We start from the raw sequence: 15,828 nt of genomic DNA on the forward strand, positions 1-15,828 counted from the left end.
CCTTCGGGAAGGAGTCTATTGTCATATCGCAATCTGAAAAATTGGGATTATGAAACTGTCAGTTTTCGACAATTCTTGACTTTCTGAGTAATGTCTAGTTAAAGTTTCTGCCTTTGTGTTGTTTGTTCCAGTAAATCTGCCTGCCTGAGGCTAGACAACACTTTCGCCAGATCCCCTGTCCTTTGGATCGCCAAAGGTGTTAATTATTTGGGAAAAGGCCCTTTTAAAGTCATGGTCATAACAAAAGAGGGATCTTATCTCTTCTCTGACAACCGTGCCAGTACTGGCAATGCCATAGAGCGCAGAGCACCCTGTAGGCAACGTCCCATGAGCAATTCCATCCTGTCTCCACTGAGATATTCATTGCACTTCAAGAGATATTAAATAATTGGAACACAACTGTTCCTGTAACCATGTCACAGACCGACGCATCGACGTCCGGTTGCCTTCCTGCGTACTATGCGTCCTTGGGCTTCCTTGCTGTCCCAGTGATAGCCCTCAGGGGTCTCTGCGCAGCACTGCACCTGCTGTATATTGAAGTGCCACTTCAAACCACACTCACTCTTACAATAGCCGGACCTCGACGTGGCAATATACGGCAGCTGTTCTCATTCTAATTTGGTACCAAAGGTGGTCCCAGATTGCGCAAGCCGCAACAGGCCCAAGAGGCAATGCTCTGGTGCAGTTTGGGTTCCGCTTTTGAAGAGACGGCGGAGCCAGAACAGAATCTGTTTATGTGGTTGGCATTGCCCGGAAGAATGTGTAAAATTGCTCTGTGTTGTTTTCCTCTGGCGCGCTCTCGTGCTCCAGCTTCGCGCCAGGCTCTTATCGGCTGCGACGCTTTTTACATTGTTGTCCATTAAAGCGGAGCCAGCCGGAGCAGCGCTCTGTGCCCCACAGCGCGGCTGCTCACACCTGACAAGGGCAGGAGACGCAGCCGTAATCTCCCATTCCGCCTCGAGTGCTGAAGCGCTGCTGGGCAGCCGGCCAGGCACCCTGCGAAGGAGCGGGAGGAGGAGCGGACACTGGGACGCGGGAGCTCCGTCCTTCCCTCTCTCCCAGCAGCTTCAGCCGGACGCGAAACAAGTGCAAAGGAGAGCGAAAACAGCGCAAAGGGGGGCGAAAACAGCGCCTGGGCAAGATTTTAGGCAACACAGCTGGACAACGCGGACGACAGCAACCTCCGGATTGGACGCCTTTGGTACCAAGGCAGTGACACTACTTTCGGGGAACTTTGACATTACTATGACATCCACAGAAGGCTAGCTTCTCAAACTGCGCTTTGCAGGGTGCATAGGTTGTTAGTCCAACCTTCCTTCATCAAGCCTTCTGGGATGGAATTGATGTGGTGTATTTGAACACATTTCATTTGATTTCGTGGGTGAAGAACTGTCCTGTTTTATACACACACTTCCTTCCTTTGCAGTGTGTTCCCTCTGCCACGTTTCCCTGTACCTGTCTGCGACCCAGATAAAGCGCTTCACCTGTGGGGACTGAGTGTGATACTAGGCTCCTCGGGAAACGCACTGATTGAGGTAGTTTTTCCCTTATCGTTTTGCGTCTTTTTTTATTTTACTTCCTCTGGTCATCCCATCTGGACTCTGGCGTGTCTTTCCTTTTCTCACTGCTCCTCTCTAACTGTCCTCACTGCTGCACTCTTTGCAGGTGGGCACCGCGCCTGGCTCTCCCTGGTGGCTTCCTGCGTGCCACGGCTGTTGGTGTGATGCCCTGCTCTGTGGTGCCAGGGTCTCTGTTCGCCACCATTTCTGTGACTCTGTCCGGAGCCCGTGGGCCCTCCTGAGGTCTGGTCCCCTCCCCCTTCGTTGCACAGCTGTCTAACAGGTATCGGAGTGAAGCGTGGTGCCAGCTGTCTGGTTACTACCCACCGGTGCCACCGTTGGCACCCTAGTCCCAGCCCCCGCTGGATGGAAGGAGAGCGCGAGGTGTCCCGGCTCCGCGCCCTCTTCCTCTCCTGTGACGCCAACCGCTCGGGGCGCCTGGAAAGGGAGGACTTCCAGACGCTGTGCGCCGAGCTCCGCGTCAGCCCGGAGGAGGCAGAGGCCGTCTTCCAGCGCCTAGACACCGACCGCGACGGGGCCATCACCTTCCAGGACTTCACCATGGGCTTCCACGGAACCCGGGGGTCCCCCTGGCTGCGGAGAGGAAACTCGGCGGCCGGCGTGAGGGCCCCCAGCGAGGAGCCGGAGGACGAGCACGGAGGAGACCCCTTTAACCCGGCTTGGGAGGACTTCCAGCTCCGGCTGGGGGATGAAGCCGCGTTTATACCCAGGTAAGGAGCAATTTCATTCCCATTCGCCATTGCCCTATTTGTGTAAAATTATTAGTCTTCTGAGCTGGCAAACAAGTACCGATACTGACCCATAAGCGCCGACACTGTCCCATAATGCTGATGAAATCAGCTGTCAGACTTCGTAATAGAAAACAAACGAGAAGAGAAGTTTATGTTGTGGTGGGTAAAATCACGGATACGTTGGAGAATGTTTTTGAACACAGTTACTTTCCGGATTTGCAAAACGTTCAGATTCCAGTGCCTTGCAATTAATTATGGCGCAGACACAAACGTGGACAATGTGTTCGAAAGAAATGATACATTCTCAGCCTTGGCAAAGTATGTTAATTTAAGCGGGGTGTCTTCTGCTTGAAGGAGCGCTTAATTTATTAGGTGGAAGCTGCTTCCTTTAGAAGAATGGGCCTTTCTATGTAGAGCTGTCTACTGGGGACTTGTAAAGCACTAAGTGCCTCTTGGCGCTGTAGAAAATCAAAAGGGAAAAGATTGATTGGTGTAGTGTATAAATATGGGTGTGAGATCGTATAGTGAAGCAGAACGGATTTTAAAAACTGATACCTGCCAGGTCACTGTCTTTGGTATTAGTAGGTTTTTGTTGGCGGTAAACTTTGTAAGAACAAAGGCTGGTGAGAAATATTTAGAGAACTGCCATTGAGATGCATGTGTTGTCTAAGAAACAATATAACAAATTACATCATCAAGGATATATATTTGGTAAATTTGGAACAATTTGGTCCAAATTTGCACGCTACATACTGTATTTATATGTGTGTCCTTATATTCCTTGCACTTTAGTTCATGGATAAATATGTCCTTAAATCCGGATGTTCTTATTTTATATTTTTATGCCTTTTTATATTTATATGCCTTTTTAAACTATTTATATAAGGTTCTTAACTGAATGAGTGTTCCGCCCATCCATCATATTTATCAAATAATGAATTGTATTGAAACCTGGTAGTTGCAAGATTGTGATCCCTCCTTTTGTGTGTACTTGTATTGTTTTTTTAATGAATCTTTTATGATACTGTAGTATCGAAATAAAGATTATGAATGAATGAATGGAATGGTATAGTGAATACATATTTAATTCCTTTGCGTATTCAAGCAGCTTTGTCCGTTATTTTTAAATGTAATAACACATTGTTGCGGTTGTGTGTTGTAATACGTTCTCAGTGAAAGTAATACACTGTCTCCTAGAGGAGGACAGACCTCTGGGCAGTGTGTGTATTGGTGCCAAAGCAAAGGAAACATATGGATTGCTCCAGTCTGATGTGTGTAAATGTTAACTCAAGATAACACTCCAGGCCAGAGTAACAAAAAAGAAAAAACAAACTCTTTTTCATTCCTAAGTGAACGTTATGTGTGGCAAAACGTCTTCTAGAGGCGCAGAGCCATAATCAGGTCTGCAGGCTTTAACGCCTGTAGATGGAGGGTAGTATGGTAGACTGTAAGCAGGAGTAAGTTTAGGATTAGTGTGGAGAAAGGGTGTGTCTGATGGGGCATACACGTGCAAAATACAGTAAACACTTGTAAACTTGAAAGTTTTTAGATATCTACAAAAGTTTTGAGTGTGCCGAAAGGATGAATCATGCTTTGCCTGAGAAACTGGCATAAATAGTCCTTTGAACCAGGCACTTGAGTGTAGCAAATGCATGTGGTTGTTGGAACTGACGCCATGTATGCTGGAGGACAGCATATGGTTATTTTTAGTTGTGAATTGTGAAAGCTAAGCAGAATCCCATTTGAACCAGCTTTTGCTGAGTGCTCCATGCAATTATACATACTATAAAAGAGAAGAATGCATTTATGACAGAATGATTTTGAGGAGCTTATAATACTGAAAAGGGCATTTTTTTATTGTGCTGATCAAAATCAAAAACAAGAATTGGTAAAACTAACAGGTTTAATCTGCAAATGCATGCATCATTGGTCATAAGAGATAGGCACACAGGAAGAAGTCGACAGGAGCGGACAGAAAGGATAATATTTGTAAGTAGTTCCTCATGCAGTTAAATGCAAGGAGGATAAAAGATGCAATCTAACTGCCCATAGAATTTGGTGAGAGATGAATGCCCCTGGGCTTAGCCAAGACATGAATGACAACATTCCAAGCCAATAGCCGAAACAGGGAAAGCCATTGGTTGAAAGGGGGACCCTAAGTCCACATTATGTAGATTATTAACAACTGGTCTGTGTAACAGCTGTGTAGCCGCAACAAAGACCTACAAAAAACGGAATAAATCCCAAATAATAACTATAGATCTATAACTCTATCCAATGGGATTTAGGTTGATAGCACTTTGTTTCAAGAATGGATTTTTCGTATACGTTAATATTTTGTTAGGAATGTTCTCTTTATTCTTATAAATATATTGTGATCCTCTTCTACAAAATGAGTTATTCATGTAGTTTATTGTTGCTGTGCAAAATAATTCTTTAATGATCAAATGAGCATAGCTGTGCTTTATTAGGCTTTTTAGTGGCTTTCAAGATTGAAATAGTTATGTTTAGAATAACACTACTGTATGTCAGTCATGTTATCCACAAGTTAGTAGATGATCTGTCCATCTATTACGGTAGTATCTGGTCATACCGTCTGGTTGTTCATAGGAGATTTGATTGAAATACAAGGACAAGAGGGTCAGAGGGTACAATATAAAGTTTGGTGATACTGGGCACATGATAATTTGGGGAAGAGGGCAAAGGACACAAACAATGCATATGTACAGGACACAGTGAGTCCTGTAGAAGGTTGGATGCTGTCAGGGGCAACATGATACTGGGAGGAAGATATGCAGCTTTAAAAATATTTTGCGGCAACTTTATTAAAAATAGCCAGATTCTTACAAAAGTGTAGATTTTGTGTTTTTATGTAAATTGTAAGATCACTATACACAGGAGGCTGTGATAAATATAAACACTAATCACAGAGGTGCCGCTGAAGTGTCAAGGCCACACACATAGCTAGAGAAACTCATACATAAAAATATTAAATAACTATCCAGAAATACCGGTTAAACTAGGTTGAATTTTTGGGACTTGGCCTTCTCTGTAGGGTATTCCGCAGAAAAATTGCCTTCACCTCTTCTGTTTTCTGAATCCATTTTTGTTTACTTTAGGGCTCTTGTGCACTATACTACTGCTAACCAGTGCTGAAGTGCTTGTGCTGGCTCCTTCAGACATAACACAATTGGTTTGCACCCCATTGGCACATTTCATTTACTTGTAAGCCCCTAGTAAAGCGGTACTACATGTACCCAGGGCCTGCAAATTATATGCTACTAGTGGGCCTGGAGCGCTTGTTGTGCCACGTGTAAAGTAGCCTTTTAAAACATTTCTCAGACCTGGCATTGCAGCCAATGTGCAGTTTTAAACTGGCATATTTGCTTGTCCAGAGGCTCCATTTTTAATACACATAAGGCACTCCTAGGTAGGCTTCAAAAATCCCATTGGCCAGGGTGCATTATATTTAAAAAGTCGGACATGCACTTTTAAGTTTTTCATGTCCTGGTAGAGAAAAACTCCTAAATTCGTTTTTTACTACTGTGAGGCCTACCTTTTCTATAGGATAACTCTGGGTTTACCTATTACATATAATAATTGCTAACATTTGATTGGGAACAGGGAGAAATATCATATTGGACTCAAATTAATTGTAATTTAAAATCCTATTTAATGGTAAAGTCAGAGTTAAGATTACAATTTTGAAAATGCCAGTTTTGGAAAGTTTGCCATTTCCTGCCCTAAACTTTCGGAGGTCTTCGAGGAGTTTACAGCTACCGTGGCCTATTAATTGCTTGCCATTCAGGAATGTATATTGGCCCCAGATAGTAAACACTACGACCTGGGCAGACTTTCCTTCGTCTTTCTGCCATATCTCCCTCCCACCCCTTTACCCTTACCCCCTTCCCCTCTACACTTCACTTATCTCGTTTTCTATGCTCTTGTAATTGTTTGTCTAGTAACTGATGTAAAGTGGATCTGATGTAATCTTGTAATTTTGTGGGACCACATGTAAAGCGCTCTGATACCGCCGGGTCTAGCCAGCGCTATATAAAACTCTTAAAATAAATAAATTAAATAAATAAATAATGATAGGGGCACAACTGATCCCTGGCCACTTACATTTTAAAGCCTAACTCCTTTTGTCAACCCAGACTCATTGGAGCCTGGGGAGGGAGGAAGGAAATTCCAGAACCCAATGTGGGGGGAACGTCTAGAAGTTTCTTCAGCTTCAAAGCTAGGACCATCAGAGCCTTTCTTGAGTACACTCCTGGACCTGCGGAAGACCACAAAAGAACTGCCTTGTACTCCAGAAGACTGTCCTGCTGCTTGAGGTCTGCTTTGATCTTCAGAGGACTGCCCTGCTCTTGATGCTTGCCTTGTTTCTTGGAGGACTGCCTTGCTTACACCAGAGAACAGCCCTCCTTCTTGAGGCCTGCCAAATTCTTCAGAGGACTGCCATACTGCTTGAGGCCTGCATTGTTCTTCAGAAGACTGCACTTCTGCTAGACACCTGCATTGCTGCTTGAAGGGGGACGCCATAATAGACTTTCACTGTGTTGCCAGAAGGAGGGAACGGCTGCTGCTGCTCAAGGCAAGGATACTGACACAGCTCCTCGCGGAACCCGCTTCGCGGGTCCCGCTTTGCCGTCGTCTGCCCATCCATAGCTTGGCCCCTGCAGGGTGAGTGCGCGAGCGACAGGGCTGCGAGCGTGGGACCGGGACTCACTATCCCAGGAGTCCCGGCAACCCCGAGGCCAAGTCACCTGGCCCGCTCTCCCTGACCGCCCCGCCCTGCATTGCTTCTGAAAAGGACTCCGCCTCTGCTGCTGTTTGGGACGCCATAATAGACTTTCACTGTGTTGCCAGAAGGAGGGAACGGCTGCTGCTGCTCAAGGCAAGGATACTGACACAGCTCCTCGCGGAACCCGCTTCGCGGGTCCCGCTTCGCCGTCGTCTGCCCATCCATAGCTTGGCCCCTGCAGGGTGAGTGCGCGAGCGACAGGGCTGCGAGTGTGGGACCGGGACTCACTATCCCAGGAGTCCCGGCAACCCCGAGGCCAAGTCACCTGGCCCGCTCTCCCTGACCGCCCCGCCCTGCATTGCTTCTGAAAAGGACTCCGCCTCTGCTGCTGTTTGGGACGCCATAATAGACTTTCACTGTGTTGCCAGAAGGAGGGAACAGCTGCTGCTGCTCAAGGCAAGGATACTGACACAGCTCCTCGCGGAACCCGCTTTGCGGGTCCCGCTTCGCCGTCGTCTGCCCATCCATAGCTTGGCCCCTGCAGAGCGACAGGGCTGCGAGCGTGGGACCGGGACTCACTATCCCAGGAGTCCCGGCAACCCCGAGGCCAAGTCACCTGGCCCGCTCTCCCTGACCGCCCCGCCCTGCATTCCCATCACCTCCATTGACGCTTATAAAAAGCGACGTACACCGCTGCGCGGGAGTGCCCGGGGCTAAGCCCGGGCAAAGGGCGGGCCCTCTGTGGCCAGAAGAGGCCGGGCTGGGCCACAGACTTTGGTCGTGCACTTCTATTCCATCTTTGCCTAGATTTCCTGGGCATACGGGTTATGTCCACTCGTAAAACTAGAAGTATGGCTGTGGCTGTTGCCGGTGCCAAAAAACTGACCGGGACCTTGGACGACTTTATTACCCGCACTCATGCTTTAATCGACGAGGGAATCATACTCATGGACAGGAGAGTATCACAAGACCTGGCCATGGCCAAGCGCTCATCACTGGGCCTGATAGCACAGGCTCAGACACCCAGCTCTGACTCTCGGCCACAAATTCAGGCCCTAGTACATAGTCATGGTGAAAACGGGGACATGGATGCCACAAACACTGGCCTGGACCTGGAGGCCTCACCCAATCTAAACCTCCTAATAGAGAGTGGAACACAACCTCTTGAGTCAAATACTTGTGATACTACTGCCGCTATTAATTAGAGGGGCAGGATTGAAGGGGCTGTCCCTAAGCAAAATCATAAGGGCAATAAACAAACTACTTCCAAACGAAAGAAGACCCAGATTCTCCCCAACCCCCCTAACGGGGATAACCTCCCAGATGCTCCATCCCGCCCAACAGGAGGGTCACTCCCAAATAAGATCGGTCTACCCTTGAATCTTCCTGATGACACTTTAATTGACCAAAGTCTGGAGGAAATTTTAGAGCTTAGTGCTGATGTCGGAAATTTATCCACAGTGCCACCACAGGAGGAGGTTGGTGCAACTACTAGTAACTCTGCGATTTTTAATATGCTTAAAATAATGTTAGAACCCATAGAGGCTAGATTACGTTGTCTGGAAACTGTCCTAAAAAATATACACAAGGACATAAGTGCACCCAGTTTTACTTTAAATCACAAAACTGTCCAGGCTACTAATCAGACTAAACCAGCTAAACCCCAGGCGACTGTTAACAAAACTTTGGAGACCAATAAAGTGGCGAAGAATCGCTGTAATTCTTCAAATCAGACTGTCCCTAATACTAAGCCTCCTGTAGCAGAGAGAACTAAGAAAACCGATCCCGCCCAAATACCCCCCAACAATAACCCAACTCCTCAGGTTGCATCCAGGGATGGCCTATCCCAGCCTGTTAACCCTGAAGCACCTGATAAAGTGAAATGTAGGGCTCGAAAAAATATTCATCTTCCTCCTGATGCTTCTCCCTATGTGGTGATTCTCACTGGGGTCACTGAAATCCCTGCATCAGAACAAGAGTCGTATCAGGCTTTAAAAAATAAAGTATGTCATTGGTTAGCCAACAACTATCCCCTTCCGCCAAACATTCCCTGTAACATCTTGATGATAGAGAGAGAGAGCTCCATGGGTAGGAGAGAATAGAAAAAATCTCCCAGGGGATTGTGTAGTGGTTACCTTCGAGAACACCGAGGTCGTAGACTTTATTTGTAGTAGTAGGGCTCCGAGATACCAGGCGAGCACGGTGACTGCTAGACCACTTTCATATTTCTATCTCCCACAAAATCAAGTCGACAATCGATGGAGCTGGTTTAAGGGACCTAACGTCCGTAAACCCAGACAGAAATCCAACTTTCCCTGGGAGTCACAAACCCCTGGTCGAGAGGAGGGTTGGGACGGGGGATGGAATTTGGTTAGGAACAGAGGAGGCAGACCACCGCAAGGTGGCCCCTTTTTAGTGAAGTAGTGTGGCTCACTGGTTAGAGGCGGCAGACCCGAGAGCAGAGGACGGCCCGGGACCAGGGTTCAATTCCCGGCGCGGCAGGTTTCTGGACCAGGGTCAGCGGACTCGATAATTCTCTCGCCTCGGTGCCCACTCTGATCAGCGATCACACTCGGCAACTCTGGGCATTAGCTTGCCTCATCTTCACTAACGGCCCCACCAGACCGCCGGGGATGCCTGGTCTCACCCTGGAGATACCCATTAAGGGACCATCTCTCAGGGAAGCCAGGGTTTCGCAGCGGTCGAAGCGCCTTGGGACCCTACGGGTAAGTAGTGCGCTATATAAATGCCAATACATTTACAATACATTTACAATACATTTTTTGGTCCGCATTTCATTCAACCCTATCATTATCCTCAACAGCTGAATGGTCCTGTTAATCCCCTGTATCTCCCTATGGCGAATCGCTTTGAATGTCTCTCAAATACAGACTGGGTTGACTGACATATACAGGGCTCCCCAAAGGAAAGGGGACCTCAGACCATCTTAACTTCTCCCTGTGAGGTAGTGACAATAATAGACCCGCCCATAGGTAATCTTCCTTCTACCCCTGATAAGAGTCTGGTGGAGCTTGAGAGCCAGAGTATACCTATTCCCCCCATCGATCATTTGGCGCCTTGTAAAATTCTCACCTGGAATGTGGCAGGTTTAAGTTCAAAGGCTCTTGACCCTATATGGCAAGGGTTTGTAAAACAATACGACATTATGGGATTTCAAGAAACATGGGATACTACAACAAACTTTGCACTGGATGGCTTTTGCAGTTTTTTCATTCCCGCAGTTTCTGGTGCAAGAGGAAGAGCTAAAGGCGGTCTATTAACACTGTGTTCCTTGGATTTGGTAGGAGTATTTAAACAAATAGAAACCGTATCCGCGAACACGCTAGTCGTGGAGTGGACCCTACCTGATTCCCAAACTTTTTTATTGGTTAACTTTTACAACTCAAAGGAGTCCTCCTGTGTGAATGAACATTTGACTTTGTTATTAAATTTCTTGTCAGCCTTTAGATATGATTGCACCCCTGCCCCAGAGATGATAATCCTGGGTGATTTTAACATTCACCCCTGCGAGGGAGACTGTCTTAACGATAGATATGGGGGCCTACCAACAGAAGCCATTCCCCACTTCGCGCATACATTGGAGGGCGAGTGTCTTGAGTCTCTCTTAGCGAATCTAAACTTATTTGAACTTGATCAAAGTAAGAAGGATCCCAGAGCCCCAACTTTTGTGGGCAAAGACGCCAACACCATCATAGACTTTATTTTTGTATCATCTGGGGTTTTGGCAAAGGCACGCGAGTACACAGTGGTCACTGCTAGTTTCAGTGATCACAATCCTGTTCTCTTGTTGCTGGATCTAGATTGTTTTCGAACCCGTATATCGACAGACGTGGTAGCCCCAAAGGACTTGAAGACTAAAGACCAGGGAAGGCGACTAAAATGGGAGCAGGTAGTTCCCGAACAATTCTTCCAGTTACTCGCCCAAGAGTCCGAAGCCAACATGGCAGTGTGCCTGGATCCAACTGCCCGGGGATCTGAGGTTGTGGCTGCTTATGAGGAGATTTGTGCAAGGATCTCCAAGAATTTGGAGTTAAGGTCTGCTGGGCAAAGGAACAAGAAAACTTATAAATGGTTTAACAAAGAATGCTCGCAGAAACACACTGCCCTGCTGAAAGCCCTAAAACAAAAACCTAGGGACAGGCTTTTAGTGGCTAATCTAAGGAAGGATTATAAAATCGCAGTCCTCAATCGTAAATCTCAAATTAAGGAGGAAGCGTGGGAAAATCTATTATCTTTGGATGTTTTGAGGGATAGTAAAAAGTTCTGGGACACTGTTAACCAGCCTTTTTTTTCCGAAGATGGGAAAACTGATATGGATTGTGTGATAGAAGATGGCAGATGGTTAGGCCACTTCGAAAATATCTATGAATCCACAGTATCTGGTTCACCTGATAGTGCCCTTGACTCTCCCAACTTGGTAATGGAATTTAGCACCTTGGAGGTCGAAAGGGCGATTAAAGATACAAGTAAATACAAAGCCCCGGGCCCTGACGGGGTCCCTGCAGATCTCTATATCCAATACCCTCAATTCTGGTCAAAGATATTAACAAATGTCTTTAACGCTATACCCACAGGTGGCTTCCCTTCCTCTTGGTCCACCTCCATCATCTTGCCTATATTCAAGAAGGGGAACAGGGGGGATCCGGCCTGCTACAGGCCAATCTCCTTGCTGGACTCTGCCGTCAAGATCTTGGGCAGAGTCATCTTGCAAAGGCTCGGGGATTGGCTAGAAGGAGAGCGGGATCCTGTCGGACCTACAATATGGCTTCAGGGCACACAGAGGGACTATGGACCAGTGTCTTAACCTTCACCTTATTATTAGCAAGTACACTGTGGTGAAGGGGGGGCTTCTTTACTTAGGTTTTATGGATCTATCATCCGCCTTTGATTTGGTCAACCGCTCAAAACTGTGGATTATTTTGCGTAATATGGGTTTGGACACAACTCTGGTCAATTTTTTACACGATCTTCATTTAAATTTGTATGCTTCTGTTAGGGTGAACAGGGATGGGAGGTGCACAGCGAAGTTCAAGTCCGGGAGAGGTGTTAGACAAGGTTGTATTCTGGCACCTCTCCTTTTCACACTGTACATCAATTCCCTGGGGAAATCATTGAATTCAGTCACCCCGGATATTCCACGTATGGGGGGGGGGTACCTATCCCGGTCCTCCTCTACGCGGACGACGCGGTCCTCTTAGCTCGGACTGGCACAGGCCTACAAAAACTACTAGATCATTTTGGCCTCTTTATGGAAGCATTGGACCTTAAGATCAATACTGCCAAATCTCATGTCATGGTTACTGGTTCGCGAAAGAAACACACAAAGATCAGGTCCTTCAGCTGCAACAGCTCACCAATCTCCAGGGTCCCTTTCTTTTGCTACTTGGGCGTCACTTTTGATGAGAAAGGAACGTGGGGCGCACAAATGCGGCTAAAACAGAACGGAGTTACCAGATCCACCACAGCCCTTCTGCATTTCGCCAAAAGATTGGGCTCAAGACCCATGGAAGCCATGACTCGTATCTACAAAGCTAAATGTCTGGCAATTGCTTCCTATGGAGCTGCCATATGGGGCTATGTTGCAAGCCCAGGTATTCAAATCGCAGAAAATAACTTCATACAAGCCTTGCTATCACTCCCAAAATCATCCCCTATACATACAATTCATAATGAAATAGGCCTGGGCCACGTCACTGACCTCCTAAAAATGTCCCCAGTGTTATGCTGGGTTAAAACCTGGACAAATGAGGAAATCAGCCTAAATCATTGTATTCTTAAAGACTGTATGTCTCTGGACAAAGCCGATAACATCCAGTGGCTGGCGTATGTTAGAGCGGCATGCGCGAGGCTAGGACGTCCAGAAATGTACTCTCTGCCACATAATTTAAAAAAAGAGGATGTAAAATGGGTCAAACTGCATTTTCAAAATTTGTTGGAGGGTGAAAGAGAAATGGTTGAACTTGGCAAACCAATGGTACGTTCACTCCTCCAACTTTCTTCAACTACAGCCATGGAACCTTATCTGAAATATGTCACCAAGCCCTATCATCGCTTTTTACTTATAAGGTTCAGGTTCAACCTAATACACCTTGTGCTTGGCTCGCAGTCAAAGTGGGGCTCACCAGAAAATTTACCCCCCTGTTCCTGTGATTGTTTTTCTATACAGGACACCCTTCACTTAGTCATGCTCTGTGAACATTACCTGGTGGCTCGGAAAAAATTCCTGGTCCCTATCCTGAAAGATCTGAACTTTGTCCAGGTTCGGCCAGCTTTATTATACTTACAGATGCTGAGCTCGGTGCAGGTCACATATGGGGTTGCCTGTTTTCTGGTAGCAGCGGCCAGACAAAATAAGCTAAGAACCGCTGCTACTATGAATCACCAAATGTGATATTTGCTGAAATGGACACTTACCACATCTATCTTTCTTTTTTAAACTTGGTAAATTATTAACAAAAAATCTTTACTGTGTTCTTATGAAGGAGTTGCAATCTTTTTTCACATATGTTTAATTGTATTTTAACTTGGTATCATGTATGATGTTCTGCTTTTATGGTTTTAATTAACCGAATAAAGTTGCTTTGACTGACTGACTGCTTGAAGGAGAGAGAACCATCTCCTTGAACCTAGGACTATCAGAGTGACTCTAAGGGGAAGCTGCCTGACCTCCTGTTCTGAACTACAGGGACACAACAAGCACCAGAGGCAGCCATACAAGTTCCCAGCTGGCCTGCTGCAACTGGCCCTGCCTAGACCTGCACATTTTCAAAGCCTGCCCCAGTTACATGTGTTGTTACCTACAGCTTGTGAGCACTATTTCTTTCTGTAACCTTGAGCACTGACAGTAAAAGACTTTATTGCGTGATTTAAAAAAAACATTGCAAATACAAAACATTTTTAGAAAGGTTTCAAAATTACATTTAAAATATCATGTTCATAAAAAGGTCAATATGGGTAGCAATATCAGGTAAGGCTTTCATATAAAATGTCATATTCATTAATAGCCAAAAGGGCTGGAAATAACAAGTGAAACTTGACGACTTTGTTACAATGGGGAGTCTCAAACTGTGGGCACCTCGCTAAGTTTTTTTACAGCATGCTCCATAAATCTTACTAGGGCACAATTTAATTTAGTGTTCCTAGGATCAAAACAGGCCAAAACTGCTGCTCTACAGCTTCTAATCATGTTCCTATTCCAATGGTGCTTAAGTAGGCCCCGTCTCTCTGTCAGGAGTTTTGGACACAGACAGGTGATATGTATGATGCCTTCTTTGTGGGTCCCGCAGAGTCGGCATAGGTCTCTTCCATGTTCTCTTTTCCATTTAGGCCAATGAATCAACAGGTTAATAACTCCCAGTCTCAACTTTAAAAAACATAGTTTCGTTCGAGCACTAAAAGGTACAGTAAGATACGGCTGTGGAATTAACAAGGCATAAGATTGGAGGGTCATCCACCCATGGCTTCTTTTTGTAAGGGTGGCTTTATCCTCCACTATTGACAGTTTTTTGGTACTGATTTTCGCTAGCCTTTTGAATTCCTTTTGGCTAGCGTGTAAGTTCCAGAGGTCATTTAGGCATAGGGTTGTTAAACCTTTTGACCAATAGTCATGTCCTGCTCGCCATGAGTTGTTGTCAATGCTGGCCCACAAGTGGTGCCCTAGGCTTCCCTCCTTTGATGACCTCAGTTTGTGACAGCACACAAGAAAATACATGGCTCTGGCCATTGGTTGTTTGCAGATGCCTAGTTCCAATCTAATTTGTACCGGTGATGTATGGTTTGGTAACTTGAACACTGATCTGTAGATCTTGGTGATGATTGAGTCCAGATGATTACTGTCCAATCCTTTTAAAGCTTCACTACCGTAGGTTAAGGTAGGAATGATTTTTGCCTGAGCCACCTGTAGTGTGGGGGCCAGAGTTGGACCTTGTAGCTTCTTTTGGATTAGTCCAATTGCAAAAGCAAGTGCTGTACCCTTCCTTTTTAGCTCTTCTAGATGGGATTTGTATTTTTCATTGTTGTTAAAAGTGACCCCAAGATACCTTTGGTAGTTTGATTCGACAATGCTTTCATTGTTCAGAGCCCAAGACAGTTTCTTGACTTTCCTAGTGTGCACTGCTAGGATTTGTGCTTGTGGTTTACAGAGTTGTAAACAGTCTGTAAATCTTGCTCTCATCTTGCCACACTTGCTGTGCATTCAAAGACCGAGGTTTGCTTTGGCTGTAGCTGCCTCCTTCTCCCTCCTGATTTTGAAATGCATGGCCTGGCGTCACGGTCCCTGCCTTCCTGTTGCCGTTGCCACCTCCGCTTCAGAGCTCAACAAGCATTTGCAAAGCAATAGGCTTTGCATTTGCAAGAGTTTGAGCTATTGGCATTGTAAATGACAATGCCTTTTATGTATGTCATTCGAAAACCTGCTAGAGATGCGTAAACACACACTTTGTACTTTTAGTATTTGCTTTTGAGAAGCAAGGCTGGCAGTAACTGCTACTCTTTTACTGCCAGCCTTACTTCTCATAAGCAAGGACTATGAGTATAAAGTGAGTGTTTATGCACCGGTTGCAGGTTTTCAAAACACCTAAATAAAAATCATTGTCATTTACAATGCCAATAGCTCATACTCTTGCGTGTGCAAGACCTACTGCATTGCAAATGCTTGTTTTCTTCTGCATTGACCATTTAATGAGAGTGAATGGGTTTTCTTGCTCTCCCCCTCATGTACTTCTCCCTCAAGTACGCAACTTCAAAGTCC

At 45.9% G+C, this 15,828-nt stretch overlaps 1 protein-coding gene across 1 annotated transcript in view; it reads left to right on the forward strand.

Moving 5' to 3' along the window:
- The first annotated feature begins 873 nt into the window (after nt 1-873).
- Nucleotides 874-15,828, forward strand: part of RASEF (RAS and EF-hand domain containing) — a 336,005-nt gene continuing 321,050 nt past the window's right edge. The window contains exon 1 of the mRNA XM_086961323.1: nt 874-2,290. Within this exon, the coding sequence (XP_086817449.1) occupies nt 1,926-2,290 (365 nt within the window). The 5' untranslated portion in view covers nt 874-1,925. The remainder of the gene's footprint in view (nt 2,291-15,828) is intronic.

Source organism: Lissotriton vulgaris, chromosome 3_1, assembly GCF_964263255.1.
Source record: "Lissotriton vulgaris chromosome 3_1, aLisVul1.2, whole genome shotgun sequence".
Classification (NCBI taxonomy): Eukaryota; Metazoa; Chordata; class Amphibia; order Caudata; family Salamandridae; genus Lissotriton; species Lissotriton vulgaris.